General features: G+C 41.1%; 1 protein-coding gene across 2 annotated transcripts in view; it reads right to left on the reverse strand.

Moving 5' to 3' along the window:
* col2a1b (collagen, type II, alpha 1b) overlaps positions 1–13,636 on the reverse strand; it is a 47,178-nt gene extending 33,542 nt beyond the window's left edge. Inside the window, exons 1-10 of one of the 2 annotated variants that reach the window (XM_084929536.1) lie at positions 13,275–13,635; positions 10,096–10,305; positions 8,585–8,601; positions 6,921–6,953; positions 5,990–6,022; positions 5,693–5,746; positions 4,545–4,646; positions 3,773–3,850; positions 1,776–1,820; positions 439–492 (exon numbers count right to left, since the gene is read on the reverse strand). In XM_084929536.1, coding sequence (XP_084785662.1) covers positions 439–492; positions 1,776–1,820; positions 3,773–3,850; positions 4,545–4,646; positions 5,693–5,746; positions 5,990–6,022; positions 6,921–6,953; positions 8,585–8,601; positions 10,096–10,305; positions 13,275–13,368 — 720 coding nt within the window. In that variant the 5' untranslated portion in view covers positions 13,369–13,635. Of the gene's footprint in view, positions 1–438; positions 493–1,775; positions 1,821–3,772; positions 3,851–4,544; positions 4,647–5,692; positions 5,747–5,989; positions 6,023–6,920; positions 6,954–8,584; positions 8,602–10,095; positions 10,306–13,274 lie in introns of both variants that reach the window. The other variant, XM_084929537.1, reaches the window with a different exon arrangement.
* Between the last annotated feature and the right edge of the window lie 500 nt (positions 13,637–14,136).

Consider the following 14,136-nt stretch of genomic DNA (forward strand, 5'->3'; position numbering starts at 1 on the left):
GGTCTATATATTTCATAATTTCAATATTGCCACAGTTGGCAAAACTAACAGACTGTGAAATGCAACACAGGTATGTACAGTAAGCCACAGCCAAACTACCTAAAATAAAAAAAGTGTTTAAACACACTTATTCTGGACAATTGGACCTCTCCGGGTTTTATTTTTTTTTATTCTTGGGTTGTTCTTGTGCCCATTTTCATACATGTTGTACCAAAATTATTATTTTTAAAAATATTTTTTGGATTTTATGTTATCATTTGAAGAATTTCAAGCTTTGTTATGGTTGAAATACCCCCTTAAAAACAATCAGTCACAAGAAAGCAGCTCAAGTCAAGCAGCCATGAGAAATTAAAAAAACAAAAAGAAAAAAAGAAATAAGAGCAGAGGCTTAGGGGTTTAGAGGGGACATGCAAAACCTCAGGAGGGTGGGATACTTACTGAATGTCCAGGCTCTCCAGCTTCTCCAGGATTACCTTGGAAACCTTGTGGACCCTGGGATGTGAAAAGAAGAGAGAGTCAAACTGTGAAACATTTTTTAGACACTGACAAAGAAGATATTAATAAATGTCTGCTAATCTAACTACATCTTCAAAGAGGTATTGATTAAAGGGAATCTATTATGCCAGTTTCTAGCTGCATAATTTCTTTCTTGGACTCTGCAGGCTTTGTGCCATTGTCAAGCTTTGGTTTGGTCAAGGAGATAGGCCACCTTCTGTCTAAAACAGGCCATTTGAGTCCCTCTCCTTTCAAGTCCACCATCCCTTTAAGCCAGATTTCTTCTGATGAATTGCCCCTTGGACACAAAAGAACAGCAATGACATTTCAGTACTCACAGTTGGAGCTATGCGCCTGAAGTGGCCATTTTTAACTGCCTATCACAGGGAGCAGGAGCCTATATCCTCTTTTATTGTCATCACACAGAGCCAAGGGTGGAGAAACTTGCTGGGATATAGAGACGTTTGAAATCAGGCTGAATTTTACGCTCATATAGAATACTTGCACATATGCCAACTGCAATATTTGAAATACAAGTATCCTTCGTTGTAACGACGTGTATACAATAGAAGATAATCCACATTTGATCCCTTATGGCATCCGTGTGTCTGTTTTTCTAAATTAAAAGCTTCTAAGATTCAAAATTATACCATAACTTTAGAAAAGGAAGTCCTATCTAAAAGCAGACCAAAGTTGTTTAAGGTGGAATTGCATTTCTGCAAATGGGGGCTTTGGGCGATAAAATGATCAAGTTGAGGCAAGTCAGGTGGCACTGCCTTCAACTCTGCAGCTTCTGGATTCTTTGAGTAAGGGCTGCAGGTGGAGCTGGGTTACAGGCAGGGGTAGAACAAGGCAGGGCATTTGCGTGTGGTGGGGGGTGTAAGGTAAATTGTCAGGTGTTCTATGGTATGTCTGGGTCGTGGCACAGGAAAAAGCCCCGGAGCCTTCAGGGAGATGAAAGTGTTCTTTACTTGCCATCTTCCTCCAGAGGAGAGCCGGAGCAGACGCTCGTGGTTAAAGCAGGGCTCAGTATAAACAGTTATTACTTAAAGCCTGTTGTATGCACTTATTCCTGAGGTTTGCACGAGTAGTGGCCATTTTAAGGTCAATATTGTTATTAAATACATTAAAGGAGCAGACAATGTAGCATATGCACATTACACATCACATTACAATTATGAGATTTTGCCATGTGTACCCTGTCTGTGACCAACCACAGGATCCTGTCTACAGGTGTGCCCTGATGGTGTGCTGTTTTTGGGAGTACAGGAGGTACTTACAGGTGATCCAGTTGGCCCAGGTGGTCCTCTAGGTCCCATAGGGCCCTGAGAAGAAGACAAGACAACACACAAGCTGCATGAAGATAATGGCAAATAAATCCACCCGTCACTGTTACACACATTTGAAAATACATAAACACGCAAATTACACAACAGCACAGTTAACTTTTTACAGTTTGCATTACTGGTAAAATTTGTTAAGTGGTCATTTTATCCACGCGAATTCACTGAGAAGCTATAAAAACACATCACCTGCTTTGCCTCAAAGCTACATAATACTCAGCAGCTCTCCTGTCAAAACCATAAATCATTTGAAATTCCTCCCGGGATCAGATTTTCTCTTCACTTCTTTCATCCTTCTGCTTTCCTCAGTTAATTTTTCCACTCACTGTGTGTTTCTGTAGTTCAAAGGTCATAAGCTGAAGTGTTGTATTTTTAAGAGAGGAGGCTGAACTCTGCATGGCTTCTTGCATGACATACTGTTGGTTATAATGAAAATCTTCATCTTAGATAAGTGAGATTTCAGGCACCGGCTCAGCGGAAGAGTCTTAAACTAAATTGAACTAAATTATCTCCGACTGCTCTGCAACTGCGTCTGGTCGGAGTTGCCAAACTAATTCTGTAACAGTTTTGAGACAAATCCTTGTGCTTTTATTTCCAATTCAAGGGAGTGAGCTGAGAGCTTTCAAGACCCCGAGTTCTTCTTATTAAAAAAAGTTTGACTTCCGATGACTTTTGACAGCTGCTTGCTTGGATAGAAACATATTCCTTTCAGTAGTGTGGCTCTTATGAAGCCTCATACAAAAATCAGGGCTTGCAGCCAAAGAAAATGTCACAGCCGGGCACAGTGGTCCTCAGAATCAAATGAAAGTCACCTTTCAGTGGGTGTGGGAAGCCCTCACCACACTGGGGAGAAACGTATCAATGGGGCTTTATAGCTGCAGAATGTTTGAAAGTGTGTTTGAGGGGCACACATATGTTTGTGTGTGTGCGTGCATTTCAGTAGCGGCGTTGTTTAAATAGCTATGTAAGGCCAGGATATGAGCTGGGGTATTTACAGGTATATAAGAGGGTTTTAAGCTTTACTTGTGATTTAACATCAGTCCAGTTTGCTCTTCCATTGCTCTCTCCAACAGCAAGCTGGCATAAGCCAAAGTAAACGTAGACTTCCTTCAATAAGGCTCAGTGTTGTGGTGAGCTCTCAGACAGACATACGGTAGGACAGTCAGTAGGAGTTAAGCCACACACACACATACACTCTGACGCTAGCTGAGGGGATGTGATCGCCTTCAGTCCCCCTACCCTCAGAGCGTCTCAAACCACTGCTGGGCTGAGAGACAGCCAAGCCTCTCTGTGGCTCTTTAAACCAAAATAGCTCCCAGTATGCTCCTCACTCCATCACAGGCATGCTGCCATGCCAGCAGGAGCGGTTTTTCATGAGCTTGAAATATAATGAAGATCAATGGCTGCTTCCTTGGTTTATAAAATTGCCCCTCTGTACTCCATGTGAGGTGTTTATTTTCCATTGTGACCCAGAACTTTGCAGCTTCTTTCCTCCAGCAGCAGGAAAAACGTGCCTTTTATCTCTTGGTTTCATCCATAAACCAACAACAAAGAAGGAAAAGACAAAAAGGGAACACTGAGTGAAGTCTTCATTGTTTCTTCCCATCCCAGACTTTAAATCCTGCTTTGGCAACTACTCTCCTAAAGGAGAATGATGATGTTTCCATCTCACAGTTTTCACGTTTGATGACCAGGTGATGCTTCTCTAGTTCATGGAAAGAAGTTGTTTATGTCCCCCCAGAGCAGTTAAAGAGCAGGATGGGGATGCAGAGCAGATGCAGGCTGATGCAGATCAGCAACCCAGGTCTTCATGTGGATAGACTCAAAGCGCTTTGTTTTTGAAAACTTCATAACTTTAGCCTCATTGCAGATGAAATCAGGCGGTGATAAAAACAACACAGGAGCGGCAGCAGCTCTCATCATCACTTGCTCACCATTGGTCCTTGCATCACACCCATTTGTGCGCCGCCAGCCTTCTCGTCAAAACCACCAGCCATCTGAGCAGCAAAGTTCTGGAGGAGGCAAAACAAAGGACATATTTAGGATTTTTATAATAAACAAAAATGGTTTGTGGTTTATTATGTTTGTGAAATCTCAGGGAAATAAAAGTATAAATCTGGGTAAAGTATTTGACTGGAACAGAGCGAATAGATGACTTAATTTCAACACTTGCAAAGCATGTTCATGTGTCATGCATCACTGCATGATGCTGCATCGTTTTGGCCGGAGAGAGAATCAGCTTTTGACCTTCTTTTTGTCAGTAGTAGAGCTTAGTATGTGAATTCTGATGCAGACAGAGGAGAGACAGAGGGCATGTGAACCGTTCTCACAAAGACTCTCTTTCTTTTTAACTCCACCCCCCCCAAAAAGCACTTCTTCCCTTCCCCTTCTTACGTCTATCATACTACCTCCACCACCCTCAGTCACCCTCCTTTCTTTTCTGCTACAAAGAATGAGAGGCATTCGATCTATTCTTTCCCTCTGCATCCCCTCACTGTTGTCTTTCTGCCTCCTCCCAACACCAGCAGTTTCCCACATCTTTTGTACTCTTGGATTCTTTCTTTGCTCCATTTCACCCCCTCTCTCCAGTTATTCCAAGCAGCCAAAGTGAACCCATTCTTGGCCTTGAATCAGTATTCAACCTGTCAGCTCCTATGTCTGGAGTGAATGCTAGCCTATCGCCCTTACTAGACATGCGATACTCACTCCACCAAGGCCAGGGGGTCCATTAGGTCCTGGAGGTCCAGGGGGGCCAGGGTTTCCGGGGGTGCCAGGCTCGCCATCTCTGCCACGGGGGCCAGGACTTCCCTTAAATATAAATATAAAATTCAGATGAATTGAAAATCTCGTGTTTCACAAAATGCCCCACATATCATTTTGTCAAATCTCAAAAAAATCAAATCGAGAAGCATTTGCAACAGATCAGCTCATAAATTCACTCACTAACTGCTTTCCCTCTATTCAAATATTATATGTTTCTATATCTGCAGCTGTGTTGAACTGCATTAATGCTTCTCACAACTGAGAAGACACAATTTAAGTACCAAAACAAATAGGAATAGCATCTTATTAAGTAATAATCTTCCCATTTTGTTGCAAATGTAAGAGAGAAAAAACATGTGTAAGAACATGAAAGTGTTACATAACATATTTTAATTTAACATTCATTAATTCCAACCTGTGGTCAACATTTGAGCTTGTGTGCACTCTGAATAAATGATTACACATTTACTCAGGTGATGATTTTCCTGGCCAAATTGGACTACCTGCATTCCTCTGTGCATGCAGTGACAAATTACCCTGCAAGGGAATCTCAAACAAAGAACCCGAGTACCTAAAAAAATAACATGATTCTTCACAGTGGTTAGCCAAAGCTCGATCCGTCCTGTGCTTAAATCTGCATAAACAAGACGACTACATGTCATAAACTCCTCGCCTGCGGCCATTAGCACATCCGAGTGATGTTACATTATTGAGATGATCAAAGCCTTGCAAATGTGGTGGTGCTGATTTCCCACACTGACTGACTATGGGCCCTCTGAGAGCAGCAGAGGTTTACATTATGAGTCTCCGACAGCCTCACATCTGTTAAACACCCCAAACCTCAGCAGACCACACAGCCTAATGGAAATGACACATGACTAGTTAGGCTGAGTCGCTCAGTGAAAGGCTACCATTCTGCAAACCTGCAACCTATAACAGATCCCCCAGCCCACTCCCCGAGACCTAAAGCTCCGATTCAATGACACATACTGTACTTCTTAGCTGGGCAGGGTTTGAGTTTCCTTTTTTTTTAAAGTAGAAAATCAAGAGTCATTGAATTTTTTTTCTTATTTTTTACACGTTACACTGACCTTCTCTCCTTTATCTCCTCTTGGTCCTCGGGGTCCTTGCTCTCCTGGCGGTCCCTGGGTGAACAGAAGATGGTGAAATAACTTCAGGCATAATCTCAAAACTTGTGTGTTGAATAACAGCTGAAGCCTTTTAACTCTACTACTGTTATATCAGATCGGTTTCCATTTCCAGTCACTGCTCTGCCAATTAAATGTAATACCTATATAATTACTCTAAACACGTTCAGATACTACGCAGTGTCTGTAAAAGTGCTCAAAGGGGAATAATTATGAGAAAATGAGGAAATAGGTGCATACCGTTGGGCCAGGTGGTCCTCTTGGTCCTATAACCTGGATAAGACAAGGACAGAAACACCAAACTGATAAGAATCAGCTAGTCTTGAATAAAACACATTTTTTAATCTCTGGGCCTAAAACAAAACTTGACATTTTCCAGATATAGTTGCACAAGAGAGGTTTTGGGAAAAATGATCTGTCTCCCATCAGAGGAGACTTGTTAAGTGCTAATCTCTTCGGGCAAAGCGTTAGAAGAAACATACAATAAACAATGCCTTTGTATTTCCTGCCATGAGCTTGTATCGCCTCTGGGGTAAAGCATTTCCAGGTGCAGCACCGCAGCAGCAGCAGCAGCAGCAGCAGCAGCAGCAGCAGCAGGGAGCTCACTTTCTGTCCCTCCTGCGCTCTGCTGGCCTGTGAGGATCTTTATGGGGGAATGTATGGAGCCATTATTGTGCTTGGCGGTCTTCTTGATGAGCGGCTTGGCAGAACCGCTTCCCTTCTCTCTAACACTCTCAGTCTTATATAAACTGGTGGTGTTGGTTGTGTTTTGAGTTCATGCACGAAAACATTTGATAGTTTCAGCTTAATGTGACATTATGATTTTATAAACAGAGCAACTTAAAACATTTTAAAATAGATCAATTTACTTACGCATTAATACACCAGTTATACTAATAATGGATAAAACAGTGGGGATTTCTGGCCTTCTGCTTGTGTGTGTGATGTATTTCTTTATTGCAGCACTGCTGGTTTTACTAGTAGTTCAGTTACCAGTAAAGTACCTGAACACTTTTCCACTGCAGGCTGGCGGTGAGTTTTGAGTGTGTCTTGTGAGTTTAAAAGAAATCTCTGTCACTTCAGGATTTACGGTTCTAACATAGTTAACAAACAAGCTTTTCCAAATGACAACACAGATATGCTGCATGTTATGAGTGTGGCATCAACTTACATCCGTAATGTCTCCGGGTTCGCCTTTCTGGCCCTGAGATAAGAAAAAGGTAAGAACACAACAGCAAATAAGAACGGCTCTATTAGTAGCTGAGAGTTTGATTATTTTCAAACATCTCTCAGTTCCTGTTTTTTTCTCAACCACACTCTGAAAAACAGCTCATAAGAGCCCATCTGATGAAAGCCTTTGATGGAATTTGCAGTTTTATCGGGAAATTGGTCACAGCAAAATGTTCAAAGTGAGTATCCCCCGCAGCGCCAGTGCACGTGTAAATATTACACACAGTGTGAACAGGAAATAGCTATTAAACATCTGCCAAAGCTCATTCATATCAAAGCCTCATCTCAATCCTTAAACTACAGGGTCCTCATGCAGCCCTGATATAAGTCTGCAGTGTTGGGAAGGTTACTTTTAAAATGTATTCCACTACAGATTACAGAATACATGCCCCAAAATGTATTTTGTAACGTATTCCGTTACGTTACTCAATGAGAGTAACGTATTCTGAATACTTTGGATTACTTAATATATTATCATGCTTTTTACAACTACATGAATGTGCTATTGCGGTGTGATTTATTACTATTACTGAAGGTTATTCGCCATACCAATACCGACTAGATTTTTAAATCTTAATATAAATGAGTAACAGTAGGTGGACATTATAATATATATATATATATATATATATATATATATAATATAATAGGTAAGGCTGCACTTTTTGCAGCGATCTCATAGAAAACTATTCCGCAGGTATATAAAACAGTTTCGCGGCTCCGAACTGTAAAAGCGTAAAACCGTAAAGGGACCTCTGGCTAATACGTCGGTTTCGTGTCGGACTCGTAGTCGAAAAATAGCTTTACTTTGTTGTCTGGGTCAACTTTGCTAGCGAGAGACAGAGAGAGGCGTTGAAAGGCTGCTCCAACGGAACTTATTGTTTCGGAGAAAAACACGAACACAGTGTACAGTCGAGTTTTAATAGCTGACTTACAGCTGGGCTCGTCAGGCACTCTTCTTGGCTGCAGTGGTTATTATTATATTTACATGCTTCCAGCTCCCGTTTCTGCTCATACTTTCTGACTTTTTCTCTCTCCCTCACTCACAGACACATAACAGGTATGCACTAGTCCATTCTCCCTGCAGCACGGACTACACTGCCCATGAGGCTACATTCTTTACGGCTATGCCTGTAACACACTGCCTATTGCCTTCATATTAAATTATTTTTGTGAATAATTTTTTAAAATATTTCTTTACGTCATTATGCGGGCTGCAAGTAGATGTGACACGGGCCGCGAGATTGAGACTCAGGCATTAGAGCCTCTTAATGCGTGTTTTGTTTGGGTTTCCACCAGCGTGGAAAGCAAAAACAAAGACGGCATAGCCTTATGAAACAAGAAAATACCGCCGTCTAATCCATTCATTTCAACAAAGTAACTGTATTCTGAATACCACCTCTTTAAACGGTAATTGTAACGGAATACAGTTACTCATATTTTGTATTTTAAATACATGTATTCCGTTACTCCCCAACACTGTAAGTCTGGGACAGATATGGCTATTATTGCTGGGAGAGGTTGATATTAAACACACACACATGCATAACGATTGCATACACAGACAAATACATATGCAGCATTTAAACATGTACAGTGTCTCACCTTAGCACCAGGTATTCCTGTTATGTGTGGAGCAGGAGAGAGGGAGAAAACAGATCATAGTTAGTGAACAAACTATGTTGGCCTTGCAGTACGTCCTGGAAGGAGAAAGGCTACTAATACCGGGAATCAATTTTATGTTCTTGAATTAAACTGCTCCAAAGACCACCACCAAATCATATTTTCATCACACAAAGAGCCCATTAGGACTGTAAACAAGCGTTGGTTGCATCGCCATCTCGCATTAAGAGCTCAAAGCAAAACCAGCTGCAGAGTGAGGGTAAGAGTAGAGAGCAAAGGAGCTGGAGTAACCTGCAAAATTGTATTTCTACTGAAACGTTAAACCTTCTGTGCCGTGGGCAAAGGCAAACTCTATTGATTTCACAGCATTTTAAGCTCATTGTTACTTTTTTTGCAACTCAAAGAAGTTAAACTATGATGATCAGTAAAGCTAAAGCAGCAGGTTTGGTTAAAAATGAAAAATGTAAATAAGTATTGTTTTAAACATGTTGACACAAGAGTGCATAGGATTCTTAAATATTAATAAAAGCATCAAAATGACATTTTTGTCAAGTTGTAACAGTTTATTCTGCAAAACTCTTTTTGAAGATGACATTTCTCTTTAGAATTTTGATATACATACACTAATATGTTAATATATACATATACATGTACGTATATCAGGAACTATCAGATCAAATAAAAGTCAGTACAGATCTGACAGATGCATAATGCTGTTTGACACAGTCGGATAGTGGGTAGTCTGAATATATTTCAGTTTTTATTAGCTCTGTTTTTATGTGATTAAAAGCTTAAATTCAAAATTCAGCAGTTTTGCCTTCTAAATAAGAATAAGTATATTATAAAGCATTTTAATCCAGAAGCATGCAATGAAAACAGTGACACATGCATTGACACAGTGACTTCACTCAAGCTGACCTTATTTATATTTCCAAATGTGACCCATACAGTTTGTATATCTGCAGCAATGGCATTTTCAAATGTGGTGAATAGATCCTTCTAATAGTCTGAACTCTCAGTACGCAGTCACTGTGTTTTCTTGCCATCAGATCTGCAGAAATCCACAGAGAGGATATAGAGTAGAAATGTGAAGCCGTGTCTGCTTGACTGAGGTATTTCCTTAATGACTCCCACATGTTTTCATGATACTGAGAGAGGGAGAGAGTATTCAAACAAGATGGGGCCAAGGTGAGCCAGCTATGGAAAAATTACGTCGAGGTAGCGTTTCAGTGAAATCCTGTCAGATGTGTCACTGTTGTTGTTTATTTCTCATCATTTGTTTGCTTTGGGGTTCGAAAACTGTATTTAAATCAAAGGCTGTCACACAGTACATGTCCAAATAGAACATTAGAGTGAACATCGTGTTAAACAGCAGCTACCTGACCTTTGATTAATACCAAATTTAGGCGATGTGGCGTTTTCTCCCCCAAATAAACAATATGATCCTGAGCAGTAATTTATTTATGTGAGATGTGAGATAAATAAATTACAACCAGAGGTTGGAGGCTGGTCAGCAGCGCAGATGGGGCAACACTCTCCAAATGGGATTTCAGGTTTGGGGCAGTCTTTTAGCTCCTCGCAGACAATTTCATCACACAGGACGGTTCCAGTGTCACACACACAGATGCGACAAGGCTCTGGTTTCCACACATCCTTGTCACTATAACGCTGTCCATCTTGTACACAGCTAAACGCGTCCTCTTCTGTGTGTGAGACCATGGAAAGGGACACACAGAAGAGGTGCGGGTAGGTAGCAGTGGAAGGAAAAAACGAGAGATTATATATCAGATGCGAATAGCAGTCAGTGTCGTGTGTTTCATGACAGACAAAAACAAAACAATGTCATATTCAGCTGTGAAACATATACGCTGTGATATAATGCATGCAAAATAATGCCATAAACAGCCTTTCAGTGAATGTTTTTCAACACAAGTGCAGAAAGTTAAATTAAAGTAGGGCGTGTGTAGACTATTTAACGCACTATATCAGCACAGTACTCTTAAATAAAAAACATATAATTGTCAGTGACAGTTAATCTGGCAGTCCAAAACTAGACCAGATTTAGTTTATAATAATGTAAAGGGGAACAATTGATTCCTCAAAGAAATGCATTAAAAACAAAGAAAAATGTCATTGTTCCCTGATTTATTATCATAGTTATCTTTGCTAATTTTTCTCTTGTTGACTTATTAATGCCCTAAGGAACGTCTACAAAAACCACAACTTCTCTGCTTCAAGACCGAGAAATGCAACCTCTCAAGTAGCCACAAGGTGGCAGTTTAGCATCGCAGAATTACAGACAAGCAATGCAAGACCTGCAGGAAACCCCCAGTAGCTTTACAGGAGCTGGAGGCCATGTGTAGGAATTCCTCAACAAGTTAAGTACAGGACAATCAGAGCTGGAGACACCCTACTGTACTGCAAAAGAGGCAAAGTTTGCACTGAGTTAATGAAAACGTTTGGATTATTTTCTCAGGCCACATTCTGGTGAAGGGCGCAAGAGAACGTGCTGGAGGCGGTTCACTTCTGAATACAGCAGCTGTATGTGGTGTAAATGACGCCACTGGCATCACAGTTTTACAGTAGATCCGGGTAATAAGAAACGTGTTCGTTTTCCAGCCTGGCAGCCAAACACCTGCTTGAAAATAAAAAATGGAGTCACAGAACCTGCGGCCAGGTGATGAAAAGAAAGGCCCCAAGGTGCGCACTGCTGAGAGGTGAGAGGACAAGGAGCAAATACAGTAGCTATATTTACCTTTGAGAGCTGCTTAAGTCTAAGTATCCAAACGGACCTCAGCAGCCATGAATGAGGCCTTTTTGGAAAGAAACAGAGTGGGCAATTCACAAAGTATTGCCTTGTATAAACACGGGGCACATTTCAATCCCCATCTGGAAACCATAGCTGCGTCAGATGGCAGCTCAAACCCACTGGAGAAAAGAAAATAGCCAGCTTTCATGCACATACCTTGCGGTTTTGACATGAACTTCTACAGGCCTGGATGCACCATGAAAGGGCTGCACCTGTCCTTTCACTGGCTGTAATATGAAAGATTCTCCTGTAATGGGGTATTGTAGGACAAGGGGTCCTCTATCTACTGGAGAACTGACAGAGAGCTGGCTTTTCATCACTGGGGATAATTTGTGAGTCTCCTCTCCCATATGCTGGCAACCATACTGTTTTCCAGGAGAGTAAAACAATGAAAAGTAAAGTGAATCCAGGTGTACTTTGAGGACATTAGAGTCAAGCGCATTCTTATTTATTTAGTAACTGTTTAGGTCTCAGCACTAATTCTACCTATGTCTGATTAACTTTATGGCCTCAAGAACGGTCAGTTGGTGGCCTCAAGGTTTAGAGCTCCAGTCCTCTTGCTGTGCTAGGGTCACAATAACACCTCTATACCCCGTCTCCCTAAAAAAAACAAAAAGTGCTAGGAAAGAAGGGCTCGCATTATAACCAGGAATCCAGGAACTGACATCTCTGAGAGGGTAACCTGAGACTTCCAATTGCTTTGGCATGACTATTCCCCTCTATTCTATTCTGGGAAAAAAGGCATCTTTTTTTCTCCAGCTTTCTTGAACTCAACTTGTATATTATTAAGAACACTGCACTTTCTTCACATCAGAATAATAAAGTCCCTGCTTTATATTTTTCCAGTTACCCCTCTTGCACCCTGGCTCTGTCTCTTTCTGGACTGACTGTCACAGCTTATGGGTAATCTTTTAAGCAGATGGAAAGCCTGAAATCATATGGAACATTATTTCTGGCCCCAAATCTGCTGGCATACCTTTACTCTCAGATCTCTCTTGTGGATACTAAAATCAATAATAATGATTAAGAATCCTACTCCAGTTATTAAAAAAATATAAACAGTCTGCAGGTATGAAGGACGATTTGTTCTCAACAGGGTGAGTATCATGTCAGTAAACTAGTTATTTTGAAATATTTGATGGAGCTTTTAGTTATTAGTTCAGCTTTCTGCCCCAACAAGCCATGATTTGCCTGGATGCCCTCAGAAAGCAAAGGAATGTGAATACTTTTCACCAAAGGCCCTTGAGCCTGACCACCTTTCACTTTTTGCTCATCCCCTCCCCCTCCCCCACTATATTAAGTGAATCTGCAGCTAAAAGGAGAGTCTGCGAAGGCCCTTAAAACACCCACAGGTGTCATGCAGCTCGACTTTGAGAAAGAAGGGGGAAGGTAGCTTTTAAGGCAATGAGCTGAGTTCAAAGTAGGAATCAGAATCACATGATCTTCGGTTTTAACTTAAACTAGGACGAATAAATGCAAAAGTAAATAAGAAATAAAAAAGAAAAGCACGCTCTGAGGGTTTTTTTCCCCGTTAACTTCCACCACATCTTCATCAATTCCATTCTCGCGCGCGCAAATGTGACATGCACTTGCATCCTACATCTCATAGAAATTAAAACATAAACAGACGGCAGACCGAAGATCCACAGAAATCATCTTTCTGTCATCACATAAATAACCTTTCATGCACAGAAAACATCAAAGATATCAGTGACTTTTCTGTGCGTAAAAGTTCCAAAAACTTCCACACGTCACGTACTGTGTTGAAACATTATTTACAATATGATTATTCGAGTAACTCTTAGTATACTCTTTATACAAGTTGAGTTTTTTTCTCATCAGAGAAATAAAACTGTCACTTACGGTCGTCTTCCACCTGACATCTCACAACGGCTAATAGACAAACTTGGCTCGCTACAAGTAGCAGTATAGTCCTGGAATCCATAAAGCTGAACATGTCTAAATATTAGACATGCAGGGCCCTTGAGGGAGAAAAAATGGTGCGAAAGGAGCGGAGGCTTCTCTCGTTATTTGGTGTTTGTGTCCGCAATTACAAAAGCCAGACCATTCGACCTTCACCCTTCCCAAAAAACCGATGGGGGAATCCAGCGGCAGGACCTGGACCTGCAGCACAAACTCAGCACCGACCGCTTCAGGCCAGACGCTGTAGTTTTATGTCCCTGTTACCTTCAATGAATCTTCGTATATTCCCAAATATCAGGCCGGCCCCTTACCCCCTGTCAGGCTGTAATCCGAGCCCAGTTTCCCTCCCATCTGTCTCTTTGGTCCCATTATTGCGCTCCCAGGCCACTCCTTTCCCCACGTGCTGAACTGAACCCAAAAAAAAGCCTGAAACTTTTCCTCTCTTATTTTGGTGCCGTCTCCACTTTCTCACCCTCCGTGTTCATAGAAAGCATAGTAACGATGTCACAACCTGTTCGTCACGCAAACTGACAGCGTTTCTATTTATTTCATCATGTAGGTTCAGTGACATGTGTGCAGTAAACGGAGGCAAAGGCACATTAAAACCATCCAAAAATCACAATCACGCAACCATACACTAATATTTAAATATTTATGAGGGCAAGACTAAAACAAATAATAATAATAAAGGTAAAAAAAAAAAACTATATTGATGCATATTTTTATAATTTATTAGCTACTTCCGTTTAATGGTCTCTCTCTTCATGTAAGTTATTTTACTGTTCCTGTGGTCTTAGTAAAG

The sequence above is a fragment of the Perissodus microlepis genome, chromosome 5 (genome assembly GCF_051167445.1).
Source record: "Perissodus microlepis isolate ML-2025 ecotype Zambia chromosome 5, ASM5116744v1, whole genome shotgun sequence".
NCBI classification, from domain to species: domain Eukaryota; kingdom Metazoa; phylum Chordata; class Actinopteri; order Cichliformes; family Cichlidae; genus Perissodus; species Perissodus microlepis.